General features: G+C 32.9%; 1 protein-coding gene across 7 annotated transcripts in view; it reads right to left on the minus strand.

Annotated features, from left to right (window-relative positions):
- Positions 1-25,730, minus strand: part of CCSER1 (coiled-coil serine rich protein 1) — a 1,247,878-nt gene that overhangs the window by 542,625 nt on the left and 679,523 nt on the right. For 2 of the 7 annotated variants that reach the window (XM_079919700.1, XM_079919698.1), the window contains one exon: positions 11,189-12,133. The exons of the other annotated variants lie outside the window; for them this stretch is intronic. In XM_079919700.1, coding sequence (XP_079775826.1) covers positions 12,074-12,133 — 60 coding nt within the window. In that variant the 3' untranslated portion in view covers positions 11,189-12,073. Of the gene's footprint in view, positions 1-11,188; positions 12,134-25,730 lie in introns of those variants that run through there. 7 annotated transcript variants of the gene reach the window in all.

The raw sequence follows: 25,730 nt of genomic DNA on the forward strand, positions 1-25,730 counted from the left end.
TAAATCTAGCTGATTTCATGAATGTAATCAAAACTTGACTTGGGTTATTTCCTGTAAATGACTCCAACAATCATAAAAGAAACAAGTCATCTTCCTAAAAGTGGTATGAGATAATCAATTTAACCAATCCCCTGCCTTCTAGAAGCACCCATTGTAATAATCAATCATTTTAAACAGTAGGCAATGTCCTCACTTTCACTTTTAAGTCAGCCTGTTACATCATGCCCCTAAGCTTCGTATTAGTCTTCGATTTTGAAGGCACCCAGTTTGCAAATTGCTCTTACATGCACAATAACCTCTTACTAAATACTCAATGATTTGGTGGTTTTCATTTTTCTATTTCTGCTTTTTTGATATTTCTAATGCATAAAAATTGCTTAAGAATGTCAACCTATATTTTAAAACTTAGAAAATTAATTACTGACAAACATTAGGGATTAATTACTGACAAACATTAGAAAATTAATTACTGACAAACATTAGTATCTTTCCATAAGGGATTAATATCTTTCCGTAATTTGTATATTTAAAAATTCTATTGATACAATTCAAAACTGTGACAGGAATACATAGAACAATCATACTTCTAGTATTTACAAATTTTCTTTTCATCTTGTATGATACAAATATAAACAAGTATAAATATGAATAAAATATTGAGAATACAAAATATATATTCCTAACATTTTGATTAATGCTCTCTTTCAACTTAAATAATTATTTTCTATATTCTGAATATGAATTTGGAAAAGTCTAAAATAGTGAGAATCCTAATTTCATATATATACAAATATATATTATTATTATATTTAGACTAAAGCTAAAGTAAATGATAGCTTTGGTAATGCAAACTACCATACTGATATATTGAACGTTGACCTATTTTACTTACAATACAAATAGCTTGATTCAATTAGTATATTGGAATCAACAAATTAATTATAGATTGGAAGGAAATAATACCAAGGATTCCACTTTATATTCAAACAGTAAAAAGAAGGCATGCAGAACAATGTAGCTTGATTTGTTTACAAATTAAATTTCATAGATAATATTCTCATTAAAGAAAAATGTGTATTGTGTATTGTGGGAATTGAAGGTGATTGTTGTTTGCATCATAAAAGTTGAAAATATAATACATGACTTAGGAGATAATTTGGTAGGCTTTAACATTAAATGAGAGGGGAAAAAATTAAAGGAAACCTATTTGCTTCAGTTGATGCAAATTATCTCTTTCTGAATCAAGCATAGCATATTGTTTGGGAACAAGAAAGTCATTTTTGTTCACACATTTAAAATATTATACTTGTCACTTAAAATCTCTAGAGATACTTCCAGAGGAAAAATGTGCTTAATGATAAGGTTTAAGGAGGTAAATCACTAAAAAACGTTGGTGGAATAGCACTGTCACTATGAATTATTCTGACAAGTACACTAATGATACTTAGAATCAAGTAGCCCAGAAAAAACCTCTCTATTATAGATATGGGTATGATCATTTATTTTAAAATAGTTAAAACAAGCTAGAATATTACTGTGGTAACATCAACAAATGCTAGGCAACTCAGTAGATTGTTGATTATAAACAGAAATGTTTTATTAAAAATAGAAATATTTCAAAATCTAATGAAATGACTGAAATATATCTGAAGAATATGGTACAATATATGTATGTCATATGTCAAAAATTGAGACAGCATTTATATACACACAACATTTTACAGAGGGATATTCACTTACAGAATTAGAAATTTTTGTATTAGGTTTTTCTGAAAACTATGATGGAATCAAATGATGTTTATGTCAGCATACTTAACAAATAATAATTTTCACATTTTAATTAAAACCAGCTTATTTCAGAGAAAAGTAGAAAGATGTAATAGTAGTCATTGGTGCTGTGTGCCAGTTTTTCATGGTTTTCCCACATCTGGGCATATGACTGATTTGTCCTCCCTGCCCTTTGGATTTTACTAGCTGTGACTATACAACTTAATTTATTTTGACCAATGAAACGTGAGAAGTGTCATATGACATTTCTGAGTGGAAGTTTAAGACCCATTGTGCAATTTATGACACTCTTTCTCTCACAGGCTGCAACATAACAGATGAAGATTGTTCCATCAACCTGAGTCTTACAGTGAGGGCAGAGAGCTGTCTGTTGGCCAGCAATAGACATGAGCAATAAAGAAACAAATAAAAGATACTGAAGTCACTAAAATTTGGAATTGTTTCTGCAGCATAACCATGGATTCAGTTATTGCATTCCATTGGGGGCACCATATAGTGAAGTGATTAGGGGGTGAATTCTGGAATCAAGACCACTTGGATTCATAACACAGCTCTCTCATCACTCGTATGATATCACTTTGGGAATTTTACATCACCTTGCTGTGCCTTAATATCCTCCTCTGTAAAATGAGAATAATAGAATCTATCTTGTTTTTGTTTAAGATTACATGAGACAACACATAAAGCATTTAGAATATTGCTTGGCACACAGTAGTACCTAATAAACATTAGCCATTATTCTCTCCACCAGGAACTACAGTACCTTTCATTTGCTTATGTTTATAATACTAGTATGCTTATTCATAATTATAATTGCTCTGAAAAAAAAATAAACAAAGACCAGTACTTTAAACAGCAAGTTTATCAGATTTTAAAGTACTGATCTTTGTTTATGGAATCTAAAAGAAATGGATAAATTTCTAGAAACATACAATCTTCCAAGACTGAATCAGGAAGAAGTAGCTAATCTGAACAAATAAATCATTAGTAGTGAAATTAAATAAGTAATCAAAAAACTCCCAACAAGTAAAAGTCCAGGACTGAATGGCTTCACAGGGTAATTATACCAAGCATATAAACAAGAGCTATCCTTCTCAAATTATTCCAAAAAACTGAAGATAAGGGAATACTCCCAAATTCATTCCATGAGATTCCATACTCCCAAATTCATTCCATACTCCCAAATTCCATTCCATTCCATGTCATTCATTCCAGACAACAAACCAATACCAAAACCAGACAAACATTAAATAAAAAAAATTATAGGCCAATATCTCTAATGAATACAGATGCAAAAATCCTCAAAAAATTGTTAGCAAACTGAATTCAACAATATATAAAAAGGATCATGCACCATGATCAAGTGGGATTTACCCTAGGAATGCAAGGATAGTTCAATATCCAAAAATCAATCAATGTGACACACTACATTAAAAAAGGAAGAATAAAAATCACAAGATCATTGCAATAGATTCATAAAAAAATTGATAACATTAAACATGTATTCATGATAAAAACTCTTATCAAATTTGGTACAGAGAGAACATATCTCAACATAAAAAAAGCCATATATGACAAACCCACAGCTAACATCATACTTAATGGGGAAAAGCAAAGCTTTTCCTTTAAAATCAGGAACAAAACAAAAATGCCCACTCCTGTCACTTTCACTTACATAATATTGAAAGTCCCAGCCACAGCAATCAGACAAGGAAAAAACATAAATAAATAAATAAGAGGCAACCAAATTATAAGGTAAGAAGTAAAATTATCACTAATTGTAGATGGCCTCATACTGTATGATGTCGTTAGGGTTTTCTAAAACCCTAATGTCTCCACTGAAAAACTATTAGAATAAATGAATTCAGTAAAGTTGCAGGATATGATTAATATACAGAAATCTGTTGCTTTTCTATACACTAATAATGAACTATCAGAAAGAAAAAGCAAGAGAACAATCGTGCTTAAAATTGCATCAAAAAGAACAAAATACCTAGGAATAAATTTAACCAAGGAGGTGAAGGACCTATACTCTGTAAATCTTAAAACATTGATGAAGGAAACTGAAGTAAAGAAATGGAAATATATCCCATGTTCATGAATTAGAAGGATTATTATTATTAAAACAGCCATACTACCCAAAGCAAGATACAGAATTAGTGCAATCTCTATCAAAATATTCATGACATTTTTCACAGGACTAGAACAAATAATACTAAAATTTATATGAAACCACAAATAACCCCGAACTACAAAAGCAATCTTGACAAAAAAGAACAAAGCTGGAGGCATCATGCTCATGGACTTCATACTATACTACAGAGCTACAGAAATCAAAACAGTATAGTAGTGGCAAAGAAACAGACATATAGATCCATGGAACAGAATACAGAGCCCAGATATAAACCCACACACCTACAGTCAATTAGTCTACAGCAAAGAAGGCAAAAGTACACAATGGAGAAAAGACAGTCTTGCTAATAAGTGATGCTGGGAAAACTGGGCAGCTGCATGTAAAAGAACGAAATTAGAACATTTTCTCATACCATATACAAAAAAACTGAAAATGGATTAAAGACCTAACTATGAACCAGAAATCATAAAAATCCTAAAAGAAAACATAGGCAGAACACTCTGATATAAATCACAGCAATATCTTCTTGGATCTGTCTCCTAAAGAAAACAAAAGCAAAAATACACAAATGGGGCTTCCCTGGTGGTGCAGTGGTTGAGAGTCTGCCTGCCAATGCATGGGACACGGGTTCGTGCCCCGGTCCAGGAAGATCCCACATGCCGCAGAGTGGCTGGGCCCGTGAGCCATGGTTGCTGAGCCTGTGCATCCGGAGCCTGTGCTCCGCAATGGGAGAGGCCACAACAGTGAGAGGCCCGTATACCAAAAAAAACAAAACAAAACAAAAACCCCAAAAAACCCACAAATGGGCCTAATTAAACTTAAAAATGTTTTGCATAGCAAAGGAAACCATGGACAAAATAGAAAGACAACCTACTGAATGGGAGAAAATACTTGCAAATGATGACCAACAAGGGATTAACATGAAAAATACATAAGCTATTCATACAACTTAATACCAAAAAACAAACAAACAAAACTGCATAAAAATAGGAAGAAGACCTGAATAGACATTTTTACAGAGAAGACATACAGATGACCAATAGGCAATGAAAATGAAAAATGCTCAACATTACTAATCATCAGAGAAATGCAAATGAAAACCACAATGAGCTATCACCTCATACCAGCTAGAATGGCATCATCAAAAAAACACACAAACAACAAATGTTGGTGAGATGTGGAGAAAAGGGAACCCTAGTACACTGTGGGTGGGAATGTAAATTAGTGCAGCCAACATGGATGTACAGAGGTTCCTCAAGAAACTAAAAATAGAACTACCATATTTTACAGCAATTCCACACCTGGGTATATATCCAAAGAAAATGAAAACACTATTCAAAAAGATGCAAACACCCCAAAGTTCACAGAAGCGTTATTTACAATAGCCAAGATATGGAAGCAACCTAAGTGTCCATCAGCAGATGAATCAATAAAGAATATGTGATACATATATATATATATATATACACACAATGGAATATTACTCAGCTATAAAAATGAAATTTTATCATTTGCAACAACATGGACGAAACTGGAGGGTGTATGTCACTGAAATAAGTCAGACAGAGAAAGACAAATACCATATGATATCACTTACATGTGGAATCTTAAAAAAAAACCAACAAGTGAATATAACAAAAAAGAAACACTTACAGATACAGAGAACAAACTAGTGGTTACCAGTGGGGAGAGGGAAGGGGAAGGTGCAAGCTAAGGGTAAGGGATTAAAAGCTACAAACTACTACGTATAGCTTGTAAGCTACAAGGATATATTGTACAGGACAGGGAATACAGCCAATATTTGGCAGTAATTTTAAATGGAGTTATTCTGTAAAGCACTGAATCAGTATGGTTTACACTTCAAACTAAGGTAACATTGTAAATCAGCTATACTTCAATTAAAAAGTTAAAAAATAATAATAATAAAAAAAATTTTTAAAAAATGCAGGCTCTAGATCCAGAGGGCCTATGCTTAAACACAGCCTACTAACTTTCTAGAAAGTAATTTGGTGCAAATTTCTTAACTTCTCTGTATTTCAGCTTTCTTGCTTGCAATATGGTGTCACGTAACAGTAGCTCCCTCATAGGCTTTTGTGAAGAATTAATACTTAAAACATGTAAAGCCTTTAAAACAGCACTTGACACATAGCAAAATAAAAAAGTGGTAGCCATAATTAAACGGCAGAATGATTTAGAGTAGAATTTAATTATGCCTGGAGAATCCTGGGAATATGGAACTCGGTTTCCTCTTCATGTGAACAAGTTGAGAGAAAAGAAACAGCTCTATAGGTTAGGGGACTGATGTGAGTAAAGGCACTAAGACTTGGTAGAAACAAAACAGTCTGTTTGTGAAACAGCAACAGAACAGATAAATCAGGCTGCAGATATTGGATTCAGTTTTTCTTATATGTGTTTTCTCTTATGGGAATTTTTCTAGCGTACTTTTTATATACACCAAATGGATGAAAATACAAAACAACAGATTTTACATAAATAAACCCACATCTCAAATATCTTAAAACTAGACATTTTATATTCAATAAAATACATAATGAGGTATATAGCATAACTGAAAGAAGAAAATGAAGAATTTACTCTATTCCAATTAGTTGAATGGATTATCGTCCCAACAGGAGTAATTTTGTATAAATAGCAAATGGAAGCAAAGACTAAAACAAGTATTTATAACTTTAAATATGACATATAAATTTAAATAAGCTGACCGTCTCTTATGTGGTATATTACAGCATACATCAATTAACAGAAACTTTATTTTAAGGAATTTTAATTTTTTCCCCCAATTGAATCACAAATTTCTTGACTTTCAAAAACTGCAATTCACGAAAGCTTGCCTTAAGTGAAAAATAAAGGGAAACATATCCTTCAGGAAAAGCAATCTCCTAACACTTGCCTCAAAATGTTTTGAAACATTGAAAACAAAGAAGAGAAACCCAAAACAAGTGCAATTTTGGTCAGATAAACTTTCTATAAGTTCTTCTCCTTTCAATTAAAGAGAAATGAAAAATCTAGGACACTGGGCTTCATTCCACTCCAATATAATATCACTTTCAGAATGAACTGTGGAAATGGAGCAGGTGAGAAGGGGGAGTTAAAGCAACTGGCTTTTCTCCAGGGGAAGTAAAAGAAGGGAGGTAACCTCTTCTAACCTTGCCAACATAAAAACTAGATCTCCAGGAAAATAAACTAGTAATAGCTGCTGGAAGGAGGGTACTTATCAATGGAAATTATAACAGTATGCCCCTGGTTAAGGATTGATTTGAGTAAATAAACTTAGAATCTTTATGAACATGGCTCCCTGAAGAATTCATATTGTTGGGATATAAAATGAAGATACTTCATCAATGAAACATTTCTCCAGCTGTGTGAGGTAACCCCATAAAATCTCACTTGGAAATCTGATTTCTTAGCTTGAATCAGAGAGTGGATTCCAAAGTGGGATAAAAGAACTGGGAGAGCTGTCCCCAACCTGGCAGACCTCTTTCCTCTTTCACTGGAGCGTGATGGCCAGTACCTTTGAAATGATTAGTATAAGCTTGATATTGGCTAAGATCTATGATTTGTATGAGTCTTATTTGATCATCTGATCTTTTGTGCTCGCTCACCAGATATTGCATATTCTTTTTCATTAAAAACTAGCAATAAATTTCCAATGTATACATCACATTCTACTACAAGATGCTTTTCACTTTTAAAAATCAAACTAATTTAAAGTTTTTTGGGGGGCTTCTAAAGGTTACACTATGATAAAAAGCATTAGAAAAACAATATAGAGTATGGGTTTATGCATATATAATTTTTTACTTATGTTGTATTTGCGTTACTAAAACAGAAAAGTTAGGTTTTCAGAGATTACTCATTAATTTTCAGGATCCTATTCTTCAAATTCATGTGGCTACAACCAAAATGGCAGTATGATGATAAAGATCTCCAAAAAATCATAAAGTTGTATAAAAATTGTACTAGTAATATAAATTAAACCCTGAATCTACATTAACACAGTAACTTCTTAAAACATATATAAACCATGATGCAGAGAAAATTAAAATCCGTGTAGCATATTTACTGCCAAACGAAGTTACTTGTTCTTTCAAGTTTACTCTGGTATTCTTAGTGGAAAAAAAGATACACATAAATCTCTTTCCAGGTCAAGAATCTTGCCAACTTTATGAAGAAGAAATCTTCCATGAAGAGCCTGAGTAAAAAGGCATGACATTTATTCACTCTCCCTGGTCATTATATTCAACATGTATTAATACACAAGGCTTCCAGACTATTTATCAAAGTTTAAGCTACTGGTTCTTCTACTTTATAGCTGAGGGGAAACTTCTTTCATCTTTTAAGTCTTATATATATTTTTAAAATTGGAAGCTTAAAAGAAAATCTAAACTAAATCTTAAGGGGAAGTATTCAACAATCATTTTACCCTTGCTTTGTTGTTTTTCTTCATCAGAATCCGTTCTGCATTTATATTTGTCATTGCTCTTTCCCTTTCTTTCCTAGGAATACTCATATGCTACTTCATCAAATTTCCTCCTCTTTAAGAAAGGAAATTGGTAAGAAGATAATTTAAAATAAGGGTTTCCTTATTTCATATATGTGTATGTGTATACAATCTGACCATGATGTGTATAAATTAAGGATGCAACAAATAGTTTTCAGGTATTAGGAACATTTACCAGAAAATATTTTATTATCATTTGATCCTCCTGTTCATCAACCTCCTATATGTATATCAATATACAGCATTCAAAGAGGAGAAGAGAAAAGCTTTCACAAAATAGAGTTAAAAGAACACCCAATGAATATATACTCAAGACGTTTGGTTTGTAGTAAAAAATAAAGTAAGAAAAGTGCTAACCTCTCATTTTTTCTCCATTTTACAGCCTATCCTACTCTACTCCATTGTAATTAATGGTATAAATGTATTATGCAAATTTAGATATCCAACAGACATCACTTGGAAGGCATGGGAAATTCTAACAGTTCTTAATGCTTATTAATATCAAGAGTAACAGTTCTTTTCAATGGAGGATATGTATGTCAATCATTGACATGTGGGCTTGTGTCAAGTACATACATCAAATGAAACTGATGTGTTTGAAAATATATATTAGTATTAGCTTTTTCTTTAAACGTGCCAGCATATCATAATGGCAATTACTGTTGCCCCAAAAAGCACCAAGACAAAGATTTCTTTTAGAAAGAGTGATTAGATGTAAGAAATTAAGATATGATAGAACTGCATTTAGAGAGTCCTGTGTGAACATGTGGGCACAAAACACAAAATCATGAAAAGCATCCTGTTATTAAATTTGGACTTTCCTGCCTCTAGCAGCAAGTTAAATATGGAAAAGTACATTTTGTTTTCTAAATAAACAAATATTTAAAACAATATCAAATTTAGGTAACTATGAAAAATAGCAATTTTGAAAACTTTAGCAAGGAAGTTTTTGTGTTCCATAATAAAAATCACATGTGCATAGTAACATATACTTACTTTAGAGTCTTCATTAAAAAATCATTTAAAACACAGCTATATGTCATAAATCTAACCAAAAATGATAAGTGACTTATATTTTAAAATACTGTAAATAAGAACATTTAACATGCATACATTTCAGGGAATGAAAAATTAAACTTTCAAAATGATTCAAGATATAAATAAAATATATGTTAATAACTGTCAAAACATCTAGCAAAACTGTTCCTGGTTTTCCTTCTAAGCACTTCTTTATATTTGAAAAAATAATTCTTAATATTATAAAATAAATTCCTTAGCTCATATATTATACATCTTAGACAGGTATTCACATAGTAAATCTATATCATCACCATTAAGCCTAGACTATAATGCAGATTTAAGATAAACCCAACCTTTAATAATATATAATGCATGTATAATATACAAGTGTGTATATATTCACATATGTAATCCATGTATAATTTGTATTGAATTTTGCAATCATGCAGTCCACCAGCATTCTGAAGTCAGGAAAACAAAACAAAATCCTGACTTTTGATCTGAAACACCTACAGCACAATCTAGAACTTTAATGTCTGTTAGAAAAGTTACATGAACTTGAGGAAGTCACTCAACCTCTTCAAATTCCACTTCACTCATTTGGAAAATAAATATAATTAAGCTTGTTCATCTCCTATTTTTAGTTAATTATTGTCAGGGTATTTCAGACAGATATGGAGGCATAATAGTATAGCATAATGCTCCTTTCATCAATAAATACTGATGCTGCACTATTTGCAGCTGTCAGATATACTTTTATGCTTCTTGCTACTCCTTTGAGAAGCAATCATCAACCTCAGTTTTGTTACACCTTGGAATACAGTGCACTAATTATAATGGTTCTTGCACATTTTTCTAAAAACTAACCATGCCATTAATCCCTATTTTTAATTCACGTTTAATGTAATTGAAGAAATGTAAAACATTTTAATAGTTAAATGGACAAACTACATAATAAACATTTCTGGAGAGTCTGAATATATTTCACCATGAAAGTAAAATTAACCTAGAAACATGTTCATTGATGTATATTCAGCACAATCCCATTAAAAAAGAAAAATTACATGAAAGAAAAAAAAAAAGGGTTTCTGAGGAAGCAGCCTGAAATGTCTTACTGGTGTTAAAGAGCAAGCATAAAATGGTAGCTTTTCAGGTTAGGTGGCTTTTTTGTCTGTATTGACAATTTTTGCTACATTGCTTTTGAGGAAAGAAGTACCTTTCTTTATTGACTTAATCTACTTGCTAATACATTTCTTTTTTCCCTTGCATCCTAGTCAAAATATCTTTAATTGAATTCTTTCTTCTTCTTCAAAATGATATTGACCATTCAAGCTGATAAAAATCTTTATCAGAGGAGTGCTTTATTACAGGTAATAGAATTTCTTACATTATCTACATTTATGGGTTTCAAATGTTAAAATAAGACAATAAATAGAAAGAGATAAGAACAGAATAAAAGAATAAACTCTAGAAAACTGTTAGAGAAACAAAAATGTTTTTGTATGTTGAATCATAAAAGGATGTTTTAAGCAGCAAAGTCAACAAGGACACATACAATGTTTTCAAGTAAATAAATACATTTACAGTTTTATTTTAATACCATGGTTTAAACCCAACATTTGATCATGCATATTGTATGTTACATAATAATTCAAATAATTTAAGAAATTTTATAGCATATTTCTAAATGTTACCATCATTAACCATGATTTTTTCATCTCCTGTTTAAAAAATATAGGGAATTCAGTAAAACCTGCTTTCCTCTCCTTAGCTTTATGGCTCTTCTGTTGTCCTGCACCACAACACTGAGACATCCTTTGGGTTCTGTCACTTATCCTTGCAATAAACTACAACACTCAAGAGTGCCTTGTTGCTACCCAGCCATTTGATAATTAAAGTGACCTATTACAGAAAGGTAATAAACAAGGACACACAGAAATCAGGCAGTGATGCCAAGTCCAGGAGACAGGTGTTTTTTTTTGACACATTCAACAAACTTCCCTCAATATGAGGTCAATAGCCAAAAAACTTTCTTCACTTATTTAGAGATAGAAGTAAGTTTTTTTGCTTTCTACAGTTAGAATAAGACTCTTCATGATTTATTTCGTTTGAAGACATACTGTTTTCATCTTCTGATCTCAATGCAAGGGAAAAACAGAGGTAACTTAGTTCTTCGGTAAGACCTGTCACACTAGGATGGGAGAAACCAGAAGCACTGTTTTGAAACGTACTTAATGTGCATAGAATATGTGGTGAAATTAAACAGACTATAACCAGAGAGACAAATGACATGGATGAGAAGGTTGAACAAAAAATATGTCCTGCCAAGTGGAATATTACACTTCAGAATAGCTGCATATAGAGACAATTTAAAAATAAGTCTATTTTTGTTTTAAAAATACAATAAGGTAGGAATATGTTAGCTTAATCTACATCCATTAATATTTTATGCAATTGTGTACAAATGCAAAAAGTGTGAAATATCTGGAATGGAAAGATTTCTGTATTACATACTCCGAGAAATAGCTAGCACATGAAATAATAGAAAACTGATTTCATATTTAGCATGTCAGATTTGTGATACATTTCTTATCAAATAATGATTTAACCTAGGTTGAAATATGTACTGGTTTAAATAAAACTTCAGTGCATGTAGGATTCCACAGGGCCTTGAAAAGAAGAAAACAAAAATAAACAAATGAATGACATCAAATTAATAAAATGAAAGGAAATTTTACTTAATATGAAGATGTAAAATGTTTAAACACAAATTAAAAAAACACAGACCAACATACCAACATAAGTCTATTCTACTTATGACTTTCTAAGTAAAACTGCTATTAAAACTTAATAAAAATATTTATATTAGTAATGTTTCCAGGCTCCCAACTTCCAATTAAATACTTTACTACCAAAAGCGAGGTGAAGAGTGAAGACCAATTAGCAAAATTTTATTTCTCTGGTTTTGTAAGTGGAGTAAAAAAATGAGTTTTCCTCAACTTTTTATGTATTCTTCATTTCCAAAAAACTAAATGATTGATAGGTAAGTCCATCTGGCTCTCCTTTTTGTAAATCTCCTTTTTGTAAAGCTCCAAAAGAATTTTCAATCTGTTGCAATTCTTATTATTTTGAAATCTCTATACTTTATTGCAGTTTTATGTGATAGGAAATTAAAACATTTCAAAATACTTCACCTTTAAAAAAAGGAACTCCTTGTCCTGCATAAAAAGAAATATAGGATCCAAGAAGTATAGAATATGGCAGCTGCCTCCAAGGCATGTAGAATTCGGTTGGAGAGATAGAAATGAATATAGAAAAGACGAGCCATACTACAAGACAGTAAGTTCTATGTCAATACATAGGAGCTATATATGTCAATATATAGAACTGATAACAATACCTAGTACTGACAACTACAGGATAGGTTATGTAGGACCAGTAACTGCTGAAATTGTTCTATAGAAAGAGAGATCACTCCCAGTTTGAGTAGCCAAATCAAATGGGAGTGGAGCTGGGCCTAAAGAGAGAGATACATTATAGGGGAGGAGCATTCTAAATAAAACAGTTAAAAACAAAACAAACGAACCAAAACACTGAACAACAACGGAGACAAGAAACAGCAATTTGTGTTGGAGCAGCTTAAGTGGAATAAAAGGTTTATGTTTGGGAACAGTTAGAGCTAAAATTGCATAAGTAGGGAAGGATGTAATTTTAGCAGCTATGACGCTGGTTTGAGGAATGTGGATTTTATCCTTTAAGCCTTAGTGAGCCATTAAGAGAGAGTTTTAAAGTAGAAATACAACACAGTGTAAGCTGTGTGTTTGTGTTTATTTCTTTTAGATTTATCTGTGGTGCATATATAGATTAGATATATAGATTAGAATGTATAGAGACTTTAAGTAGGAAGCCAAGACCAAAACTAATGTGAGTCAGTCCTAAAGCAGCAAGCAGTACTGGAAGGTGACTGTTCTTCATAATCTGATTTTTCCTGTTAAGAGGCTTGTTCCAGTTTTGTGAACAGCTGACCCATCACTCAGGTTACAGCTCAAAAACAACATTCTCAGGTCTTCCATGATGAGTCCTTTCTAGACACAAGTATTCCTACTTCACCTGACGTCATCTCTTAATCTCATCTTTCTGCTTATCTACCTCATGGCCCTCATCACTGTGTGAAATTCTCTTACCAATTTCTTCATTTCTAATTGATTTTCTGTCCTCATCCGCTATAATATGAGGTTCACGAAGAAAGAAAACCTGTCTATTTCACTGCTACAATCTCAGTGCCTGAAATACCGTTCTTTACCTTTATTTAAAAAATGACTGTATAAATGAAAAAGAGTATAATATCTTGAGATGAAAGGAAACTCAGGGCTCTACTTGTATGTTGTACACAGAAGCACATACATATTTGCCAACCAAACACATTCTTTTTAAAAAAAAAAGCCTTCAGAATCATTAAGGCTAACAAACATTTAATAGATACTCAGTGTTTGGTTACCTGTTTCCCAAATGCTAGTTGAATGAATGTAAAAAGACAGAGGAAATAAATTTCAGAAATCTAGAATCTGTGTTCCCGTGTATTTTATGACTCCTGACATTCGTGTTTTTAATAAAGCTCTAATACAGATCCACCTTTTAATATTTTAAGAAGTGTCAGTAAAAATGAAGGGAATACTATAATAGATTGAATATGTTCAGAGACACAAATGTCATAAAGTATATGATCCTAACATTTCTCTTACTATGAAAGTTTATAATACTCTAATACTTGTCATGTAGTGAGGACAAAAAGCCCCAATATTTCTCTGTCCTTTTTAGCTAGTATAACACGAAGCAGGGGAGGGGAAATTACCAGGAAATATTAAAGCTCAACTAATGAGAATAAATGGTTCCCCTTAACTAGTCTGTAGAGACAACAGTAATTTGAAAAATAGGGTACTTTATTAACCACTCTGGGGATATTGATATTGTAACGGCTTTACACCTTCATTGTTTCATTTATTAATATAGTCTAGAGATTATTCCATTCCAGAACATTAAGGTTTCCTCTTTTTGCAGGGGGAGGGGGCTCTACAGCCCCCATTTTGTGAATGAGCCATTAGTACTAAACAGTCCCCTATTGGTGGAAATTCTGTGTTGTTTTCATCTTTACCTATTACAGATAATGCCCATAAAGGAAAACCTTATAGAAATGCTATTTGGTATCTAGGAATGTGTATGTTCTGGGTCAATTTCTAGAGATAGTACTGCTAGATGGAGAATAAAACCATGTACAATTTTGTTAGATTTTTCAAAATTTCTCTCGATACAAAATTGTAATAGCATATGACAATGCCATTCTTTAAAAGGAAAATTCTTGAGAAAAGTAAAAAATGTTTAAAAGGTCATATGATTGAATGATAGTCATTTAAACTATGAAGTAAAAATGTATTAATATTACAGTACAATAATATCCATTTTAAATGCCAAAATATGTAAACACATGTATGTTTATATACATGTAATATATTTATAGATATACTATAGATTCAGTGTTTGTATGTTTAACATAATAAAAATCAAAATGGAGGGAAAAACTTTTAAAAGAGTAGAAAGTAATATATACACTCACACCAAGTAATTTTTGTCTTATAGTGACAAAAGTCCCAATAGTGAGTCATTACTGATGCTCCCTCAAAGAAGAAAAATTAATCCTTTCAGACTAAATTAGAGTTTGTAGCAACTTTCCCATAAATTAAGAAGACTTTTAAGTAGCATTTTTGGAGCAATATGATATATAATCTTATAATCTTAAAATTTGAAAAGCACTATTATTTCTAATTCTAGTCTTAGGCTAAAAAAAGAACAATTCATCAATTTTTAGGTTATACTTTTCTAATTCAAGAGAATACTGAACCCGTTTAGAGTATCTTTCTTTGTGAAAATTACTCTGTATTAGACTAACCCTTAGACAAATTTTCCTCTAGTTTGATGGAGTAAATCCAAATCTGTAAGTCCACTTATAAGCACAAAGCTCATAAAGTAATGACAAGTCTCAAGTAATTCTGATATGTAAAGAACTATGACTATTTAAGCACTCTGAATTACAAATTACATTCTTTTTGGTACAAATTTTCTCTATAGTAATTCAGCTACATACACGTAAAATTCTAACCACCATCTTAAAAATGTGGCATCCCGTAAGAGTGTAATTTTCTGATATTCTTACTTTATAGTGCATGACATTAATGTTACGTGTAGCTCTTTTTAAGGAAACTTTCTGTAACACATTATTCTGAAAATTCCAATTCCTTTGCCTATTTGGTATGAAGCCAAACATTTATGGAAGTTTTTCTTCTTTACCTCTCTACAGTTACTTATGTTATTAAAACACTTTACATCTTTATTTTGAAACACTAATAATCTAATATTTTAATGTTTTTTCCCTAAAATGATTACTACTTCTTTTATTGGCAGACGATATAAGCTAGTGAAGGCAAACATTCCAAATATGTCTCTTTGGAATGAAAATTACACTGAGTTAATTATTTTGAAGAAATTGCAGACACAGGAGAAGCTCTGAAAAGTGACTAAAGTTACCCTTTGTTAGAGATATTTACGTTTATAAGGCCAATCTCCATTTGTAAGAGTGTCTCCCTCTCTGTACCAGGCAGCGGAGGATGACTAAATCTCTAGAAACTCTTGTCAGTGGAGAAGGCACGGACTTAAATCTAACAACCTTACCCTTGTTTACTGTGTTTTTCCTGGTAACCTCCCATAACTGGCTTCCCCACTGCCCAACACCTTTCTTTTGCCTCTAGCTGGAGATGGTATTTAAAGCGTTGGCTTGGCCATTTCAGGGAGTTAATGTATACAGGAGATATACGTGGTATTACATTTTTGTTTTTCTCCTCTTAATGTGTTTCATTACAGTAGGGAGAACCTAGACAGAGAGCGGGAAAATTATTTTTCTACCACCATAGTTTGGAGACCCGTGATGGGGGGCTTGCTCAGGCGCCATACTTGCTCTGGAGTCTGCAGATGGGATTCTGGAAAACTGGCAGAAGCTGGCTAAGGGTAATAATTCTTACCAAAGGCAGATCTCCTGGATCTGTCTCTATAGTGCCTGGTTCAGAAAGGAAGGTAAGCATTTCTTGTCCCTTCCTTTTCAAATTTAGATTAAAGGGAGAAAATACCTGCGTGAATTAGTTTCTTGGGTATAGCAACTTTGGTAAAGATTTTTTTTTATGAGTACTCTTGTTTTATATTGATCCACTTTCCTCCCAGAGAGATAGTAATGGTTCGCTTTTATCTCTGTCTTTTCTGTCATTTGTTATAAGGAGGAGAACCATAGCCTAGAGAGGTTTTCCTTCTATTTTATTCTGTGCCTTAAAAGCTTGGCCTTGTAACCAGTGAGAATATTCTCCTTGGGATCCACCAGTCAGAAGATGCATGTGTCGGCATGCATCTAGTGGACAGCCCAACAGCAGCATTCTCATCGTCCCCACCAGCTGCCAGGGGAGTTTGTCATAGGGGTCCCGGTCCATAGGGGGCCTTTGACATCTCAAATTTCATTGTCTCTTTAATGCTGGAAAAGTCCCATTCTAGTAGCACCTGCCTGGTGTCACAGATTAGCGGGTATGTAACTGAATGCATCACACGTTCTCACGGAAAACCGGAGACACCATTTTCACTATACCATTCTTACCACTTGTGACAATGAAGGTCTTTGCTGTCTTAGGCTAACTTTGGGAGTGGATTTTCAGGAGCTTGTGATGGCTGCCGCTTTTGTACACTCTTTTGGGATGCCTCCTGCATCTATGGTTAAGCCATAAAAAGCCTTATTGGTTTGAGTTGCTATTGAGATATATAAGATCCTACTTGTCAATGGCCAGATGATGAATCCTTTGAGTTGGAAAAACCTCTATACTTGAAAAATTTTTAGAGAGCTCTCATTCTAACAACTGTCTTTTTGGTACTATGGACAGACCAGATTGAAAAGAGGACACTAAGAATTGAAATGGCTTGCCTTACAGACCCCTTCGACAAGATGAAGTTACAAAGCCTCATTAACCACAACTTTCAGAAGATACTACCAAATTTAGAGAACAGTTAGAAAGATCAGTGGACATCCACAGTCACATTCACTGGAACCCTGATTGGTAGCTAAACCGTGTTCTTCCCACCCATGATTGTATTGTACTTATCAGATAAACCAGATGGCCTCTTGGGAAAACCCCCTCACAGAAGAAACAGATGACCAGAATTTCTCCCAGGCCCTCCTACAAATGATCAGGAAATGGGTCAGCTGGAGGCTGATGTTCAGGTGCTGACTGAAACAATAGAAGAGGCTTTTTCCCCCTTAAGGTTAATTGGTCTAAGGTTGAATTGTACACTCAGGAAAAAAAAAAGGAGAGCATTGTAAAGCCTTTGTTGAATGCTTTATATAGATTTTTAAAAGGCACACTGCGTTAAACCCTAAAGCTGCAGAATATAGAGATCTTGATTTCCATCTTAGTTGGAAATCTTCTACCTGATATGAAGCAAATTGAAAATAATGTAGTTGAATGGGCAGGTCAGTCCCTTGATATCATTTAGGCTACAACCAAATTCTTTGAGGAATTAGAAACAACTTTGTTTTTCAAATCTTTGCAAAACCAGAGTTGCAGCTCCAGAAACAATTCAAAGTCCACCTATCCTTTTTACCCACGCCACCAAAGGTCCCCTGGAAAGTTTAAATAGTAATTATTCCCGGCCTCTGATAATATGCAAATATACCCCAAAACTCAATTTTGGAGAAAATTTGGATACTTTCTGTGTTTTTGAAATGTAAATTATCTACCCCATCTTAAAAATTTTCTACCCCTTCTGCTCTAGGACCTAAGAACCAATCCTTGAAATGTAAACTTTAGGGAGATGTTTCTCATCAAAAAGAGAAAAAAGGAGTTATTTGGAAAATGGGCAAATGAAAAATTCCAAGTCTATTCTTTCACAAATACTAGTAGGAAAAAGGAAAAAAGAATCTTTACCCATCTTAGTGGACAAACTTCCAGAAACACAATTTGGACCCAACTGTTCTCTTATAAACTAGTGAGTCTCTTATAAACTAGTCAGGTACTAATATTGTACCCGACTCATAGCTAAAATTTTAAAATGAAAGCTATAAGATATATATTTGTATCTGTATGTTTACACATGTCTATATATGTATGTTGTAGATGTGTGGTATTTTTCTACCTCCAGATGTTATTGCTAAAATTAATCTGTAAAAGAGCTCTATTTAATTGACTTAAAATAAGTGCTTTATAAATTAAGTATTCCTAAAACCCTCAGAAACATAGAAACTAATCCAATTAAAAAAAACACAGAATCTTGGGTGATCTCCAGTAAATAAAACTAGTTGAAGTTTGTTGGTTTAATTAAAATAGACATGTCTTCAGTGTCATTAAATATAATGCAGACATCCAACTCTCATTCTACTTCGGTTTACTAGTTAAAGAAAGTTCATATTACCTCTGTTAACAAAATTTGTAAACAAGAAAAATAGTTCAGGATGATGGCTGACTTTGTCAAATATCTCACAAAATTTTCATGAGTAGTTTAAACATAATTGTTGAGAACAAGTGATTTAAAAAGGATAAGAGTTTTTAGGTGAATGTTTCAGCAATAATTATGTATTATGGTACATCTATTTAAATAGTTTCCCAAATCCTTTTGGTAACTTCAATTCTTAGAATTTTGCTGAGTTAAGTGACAGAAATTTATCAAATATCTAGATTATTTCCAAATAAGATAAAACATTAAACATCAATTATTGAACATAAGCTTATCTACTTTTGGCTTCCTATTATAGAGGAACTAATTACGTTTGGGTTTGTTAGTAAACATTTCTTGTGCCACGTCGAAAGATTTTACTATTAAAAGGAGCACATGCTTCCTAAATTATAAAATGTATTAATAATTAATTTGCCAATGTAAAGAAAACTGTAGTAACATACAGTTTATAATTGCTTACTTTTTAGTTTTCACTATAAAGTTCATAAGGGTTAAAAATTCTAATTAATGTGATTAAAACTAGTAGAAACAGTAAGGGAAACAACTGCAAGGAAAGTAAGATGTGTTTTTGGCTAAGCAAATGTATGAGGTATGAAATTCCTAGAAATCTGACCTATACTGGTAATAAAATAATTCTATTATCTTAAAATGTATGTCAGACACATAAGCAAATTTCCTTGTCAATTGCATTGTTATGCACTCTCATCCGATCTTTAACAGTAGCTATTTTTAAGTATTTGTCATTTACAAACAGTTATTATTTCACTTTCATGCTTTTGCCAAAGTGCTTAATCTTCAAGGAAATTCATGAAAAGGACTCTAACAAGCACTCTAGAATACAAATTCCTGATAACTTTAAGATCATGAAACCCAACTAGGTAAGAATTACCAGAAATAATCCAAGAACTGGATTAATGAAGAATGAGATTTAATAACATGGGAATGAATGAAGTGATGAGGATGAATATAATCTTTATGACTTTTTGTTTGAAGCATTGCTGGTTCTTTAATGTTTTGTTTTTCTAGACTTAAGGAAACCTTTTTCTTTTCTCTTGACCTAAGAATGAATTAAAGCAATTTGGCAAAGTGTGACTTTGTGAATAAAGATGAAACAATTACTTCTTCTCCCTAGCTGATCCCTCCATAATTCAGAAACTGTAAGTATTTTTATACTTATTTGCATAAATTCAATAAGACTCTGTTCTTATAATGGGACAAAACTGGAAACACTGGCTATATTGCCAAGGCTTTGACTGAAATGTCATATTTGAGAATGTGCCTAGAATCAGATGACCACGTCACTTTAAGAAACTAAGTTTGATTTTATGAAGCCAATAATGTCCCTTAGAAAAATAGCCTGGTACCTTGCTTACAGGGTTCCCAGCAACCTTCCCAGGTGAATAAGGAAGTTCAACTTTCTGGCAGGTACAGGAACCTCAAGATATTTTTATACCTTGAGAAGAGATATATGTATATATAGGTTTTGCAGGCAAAGTCTGATGGCAACATTTTGGCTTGGCTTCTTGGCTTGAGGCTTTTAAAGGTTCAATCTGTGATTCTTTATGAAAGTTCTAGCAAAGCAGATTTAAAAAGAACCTGTACAATCACTATTCTTGCTGCACTTATGTAAATAATCAGGCCAAGTTTAATGAGACTAGACCTATTTTGCAAACGTTTTAGTCTTATTGTGATTGTCTTTGGTAAAAATGAGAGTGATTATAGAGGGACATGTTTTAGTAGCATAACTTTGTGGATATTAGATTCTAGTCCTATTATTTTTTTATTATTATTATTTTTTACCTGCAAACTGGAATGGAAACTTTCAGTTTCCTCAAATATCTTGCTACAACTCTTCAAACTCACTTCCAATTTTCTCCCACCCTTCTAACTTGGAATGGGTGAAAAGAAAAGCCCTTTCCTAAAGTTCTGCAAACTGAATGTGAACAACTTGATATAAACTTCAGAGAAATCACCACAACAGCTCATGTATAGACAATCTTCCATGTTTGCTGATACATGGGAAACTCCAAGTTTACCTAAACACCTGATAATATCAGAGACAATCAAACTGAAAAAGATGCTTTGAGCCTGACATAGAAATCTTGTGCCTGGATTCAGATACTGAGTTATAGTTTGTTCTCATCATTAATCTTTATCTTTCTTTCTCTACAGAAATGCCTGTTACTAAGTACCTGATTGCAAGCACAGTATAGACCTAACCTTGGAAGCCCATTTGCAAGACCACTTCTGAAATGAGACACAACAGTTTAACTAGACTGACCTATTCTCAGGACTAAGACACTGGTTCAGTGAAATAATGGATCAACTTATCAACTCAGCTTCTGAACTGTGGGACTTCTTGGGGAAGTTTTAAAGGCAGGACTTAAGGGGAGCAGAATCTGACACCCTAAAATATGTCTCTTTGGCATAAGGATCATTTTAAGCTGATTATTTCTAAGTAATTGCAGACACAGGAGAAGCTCTGAAAACTAAATAAAAGTTATCCTTTTGTAAGAGACATTAACATTTATAAGGGAAATCTCTACTTTTAAGGGTATCTCCCTCTCTATACGCAGAAGAGAGGATGATTAAATCTCTACAAACTTTTATAAATGGAAAAGGCACCAACTTAAATATGCCAAACAACCATACCCTGGTTTATTCTACTTTTTCTGATAACCTCTATAATTTGCCTCCCTGCTGCCCAACATCTTTCTTTTGTCTTTAGCTGGAGATAGTATTTAAGAAGGTAGCTTGGGACATTTCGGGCATTAACCTAGTTTTCCTGTGTATCTCCCATCTATACCATATGTACACATGTTACTAAACATGTTTTTGTCTTGTTACTCTGTATTATAAGGGTAGAGGGAAAATAATTTTTCTTCCTCTATACAAGTATTCTCAAGTTCCAAAGTATGAGTTAAGTAGTTGAGAAACTTCTTGATAAAGACCATTATGAGTGCTAATGATCTTGACAGATATTATCCTATTTTGTGCTGCTGAAATCAAGTTACAAGTAGGAGACTGTCAGAGAACAGCAGATATCATAAGAAAACTGAAGGGGGAAAAAATGAAGTAATTTAATTAATTAAATCTGATAGCCTGATTAAACAAAGCCTCAACCATGACAAAATAGAAAAGCCATCAGTTGGTATAATGAAAAAAATAAAGTACTGTCACATCGTTATGTTAAGGCAAAAAATTGTCATCATTATCATTTCAATTTAGAATATATGGTTTTATGATTTCTGCATATTGAAAAAGTACTGTTTTTAGGGAGTCATTGTGACTATTACCTTTAAAAACATTTAAATATTAATTTATACAAAGTATAATATAATTGGATCACAAATATACTCAGCCAACATTTGTATGAATCCAGTTTAATCATATTAAAATTCAAATAGCCATTTAAAACATATTAGTGTATAATTTGTTAATTCTTAGTATATACATACAAAAGTTTAAAAAAATTTGCATCGAATCCTACCTTCTATAATAAGTAAATAAAAGTAGATTATTTTTTATACCTATATCATGCAGGTGTTTCTCTGTGTGTATTGAGAGACAATGTGTTTTGGTGTATATATATATATTTATCTACATAAATAGTTTGTATTTATATTGCAAAGATACATGTGTATATATATATTTAAAGAATAAATTTCCTTTTACAGATTTTCCTGATTGTAGACCACATTAAAGGAAACCATTGCTTTCCCTAGGAATAATATAAATCTCCAAAGATTTACATTGAACAAGTACTTGAAGAAAGTCTTAGAGCTTAAATTAATACAAATTATGATTAGCTACAACTGCATAGTACATCATAAACAGATATTGAGAGATGCCCTTAGCGTATACATTGTGTTTTCTTCCTTCAGAAGGGACCCCCTATTATGCAACGCCACTTAGCACACTGGAAAATACTAAAATAACTTCTAAAGTTTTCTAAGGCAAATATTTGAAATTCTGAAGTTAGATTTCCTATAGAAATGGCAATCTATGAGATGGAAGTAGAAGTGAGTTGGGAGAAATTTTCTTTTCAACAAATATCTACTTTTCTTCTCTCCTATCAATGCTATCACAGAGTCAACATAATTTTAAGCAAATACGATCATCACTATTAGTAGATGAAAGGGAGCAAAATATACTAGCACAAAACATGCCTCTTTGGCAAATGATTATCTTGAGCTGGTTATTTTTAAGAAACAGCAGGAGAAGCTCTAAAAAATTGAGAAGTTACCCTTTGTAAGAAGAATTCACATTTTTTAAGACAAACCTCCGATTGTAAGGGCGTCTCTCTCTCGGTACCAGGAAGAGAATGACCCAATCTCTAGAAAATTCTATCAATGAAGAGGGCACCAACTTAAATCTGCACAATAACCATACCCTTGTTTACTGTGTTTTTCCTGGTAACCTCCCATTACTGCCCTCCCTACCCCCATTTTCTTTGCCTTCAGCTGGAGGTGGTATTTAAGGTGGTGGTCTGGGCCATATCAGGGAATTACTCTTTTCTTGGGTATGTCCCACTTATACAGGAAGTATACACGCTACTAAACTTCTGTTTGTTTTCTACAGTTATTCTGTCTCTATTACCGTGGCGGGCAGACCTCAGCCAAGAAGGTTAGAGGGAAAGTTATTTTTCCTCCCCTACATAATTTAAGCTATATAAAATATTTGTGGGTGTGCTCTTTTGCTTTGTTTTAATGAATATTTTTACAATTATGAGAATTTTCATAGTTAACACTAAGCCTTGCTATTTTCCCCATGAGAATTTCAACCACAAATTCACTTAAGGAAAGAATTATCAGTTAACTAACACCAATTCTATGTAGCCAGAAATGAATTAAAGACCTGGAGACATTCCAGGAATGATCTAGCTCCTACATAAAGATTCAGAATTTTAAAAGGAACCATTCAATGCAATACTGTTAAGGACAACTGCACGTTGTCACCCATGTTTTAAAATCACTGGTTGTCTATGCTGACTTGCATTTAATACGTCTTCTAAAAGGCACAAAGTAGTCACTGCAAAATATTTGTTAGATATAACAAAGAAATATAGAATAAAAATGTAGGATAGCAATATGTACTTCTGTATGATTTTTGTGAATAAAGTAAAACAATGCATACTGATTTTATGATTATAAAATTATCATTAAAAAATTATCATTAGAGTCTTAATCTATTCATTTAATTTTCACCAAGTAATTACTGAGTGCTTTCTTTATTTGTTCACTGTTAGTAGCACACGTCTAATAAATGGGATGTGCCGATATACAATGAAGTGTAACTATACATTTAAAGTTTATAGATTCAGCTCTGCCTGGGCTGGAAGAAGAGTGGTACACAGAGAAGAGGCTGGAGAGAATGCATGCAAAAAAGGAAAGAAGAAAAGCAAATGTAATTTACATAGTATAGTCGATTCGACAGTTTTCTTCTCAGTGCCCCTAAGTGAATATAATCGAAAGAGGCTGAGCAGGTTGTTCCCTCAGGTGGTCTGGGCTCCCCTAATGTGAGTCTCTTGATGCACTGGGTCTGATTCTAGGGTTTAATTGTCCAGAATGCATTTTTTTTTTTCATACTGCAGGGTCTCTAAATGAAGCAAACTATTCTTATTGTAGGCCTGCAGCCAAGATAACAGCAATTTGTTCTGACTGAGGGTCTTTGAGGAGTTGCAAGGAGCACATCACAAAAGGATTTCTGGCTAAAGGTGATTTTTCACCTCACCTCCTTCAAGTCTCACATCTCACACCTCATCCTCAGACCTGCCCAGGTCACTCTATTTAAAATTTTTGGATCATAGCCCTGACCACATCCCTACATTCACAATTATCTTTTCCCCGTGTTATTTTTCTCTTTTACATTGCATTAGTAGCTTCTAACATACCATACACTTTACTTATTTATTATATTTTTTACTTTAAGTATAATAAAGTGCAAGCTCCCTGCGGGATTATTTGTTGTTTGGTTAAAGGATGTATCTCAAGTACCTAGAACAAGGCCTGGCTTCCAGTAAGCACTTAGTAATATTTGTTGAACGATGCATGTATGAATCTTCAAAAGTGATGCCCTTAGAATTTCACCAAAAGATAAGCTGATTCCTCCATTAAATATTAACAAGCACCTGTGGCAGTCGATGTTTCCAGTGTTTTTCATCAATGTTCCTATATGAAAGTTACCCTTAATGTAATATGAAAAACTGTAGTTCAAAAGAAAATCTAGAATATATCATTCAGTTTTGAAATCTGATTTTTTTAACTTGTAAAAGTTAACAGAAATACCTGAGATAAGTAAATATTAAAGAATGAAGCATATTGGGGAAAGGTACTCATCTACTAAACACTGGGGCACACTGATATTTGATCAGGATAAGCACTGAATTTAAGAAAGATGATAGCAACGAATGGATCCAAAATAGGTTTAAGAAACTACAGTTTATTAGCAGCTGGATGAGGGAGCCTAACTGATAGTTATTCAATTCTTAGCATTGGGCTTAACCCATAAGCTGACATAATGTGTTAGCATAACACAAAATATTCTCCTGCTCTAATAGCTAATAAAACAATTAGAGTAAAAACTGATTACTTTTATTCCTTACATGATGAACTATTTCATATTTGTTAGAACTCCCTGCACACTACTAACTGTGCCGGGAGGGATCCAAAATTAAATCTAAGAAAAATAGCATAAATTGAGAATACACAGGTGATTGTTTTGAGTTTTTCA

Source organism: Stenella coeruleoalba, assembly GCF_951394435.1.
Source record: "Stenella coeruleoalba genome assembly, chromosome: 4".
NCBI lineage: Eukaryota > Metazoa > Chordata > Mammalia > Artiodactyla > Delphinidae > Stenella > Stenella coeruleoalba.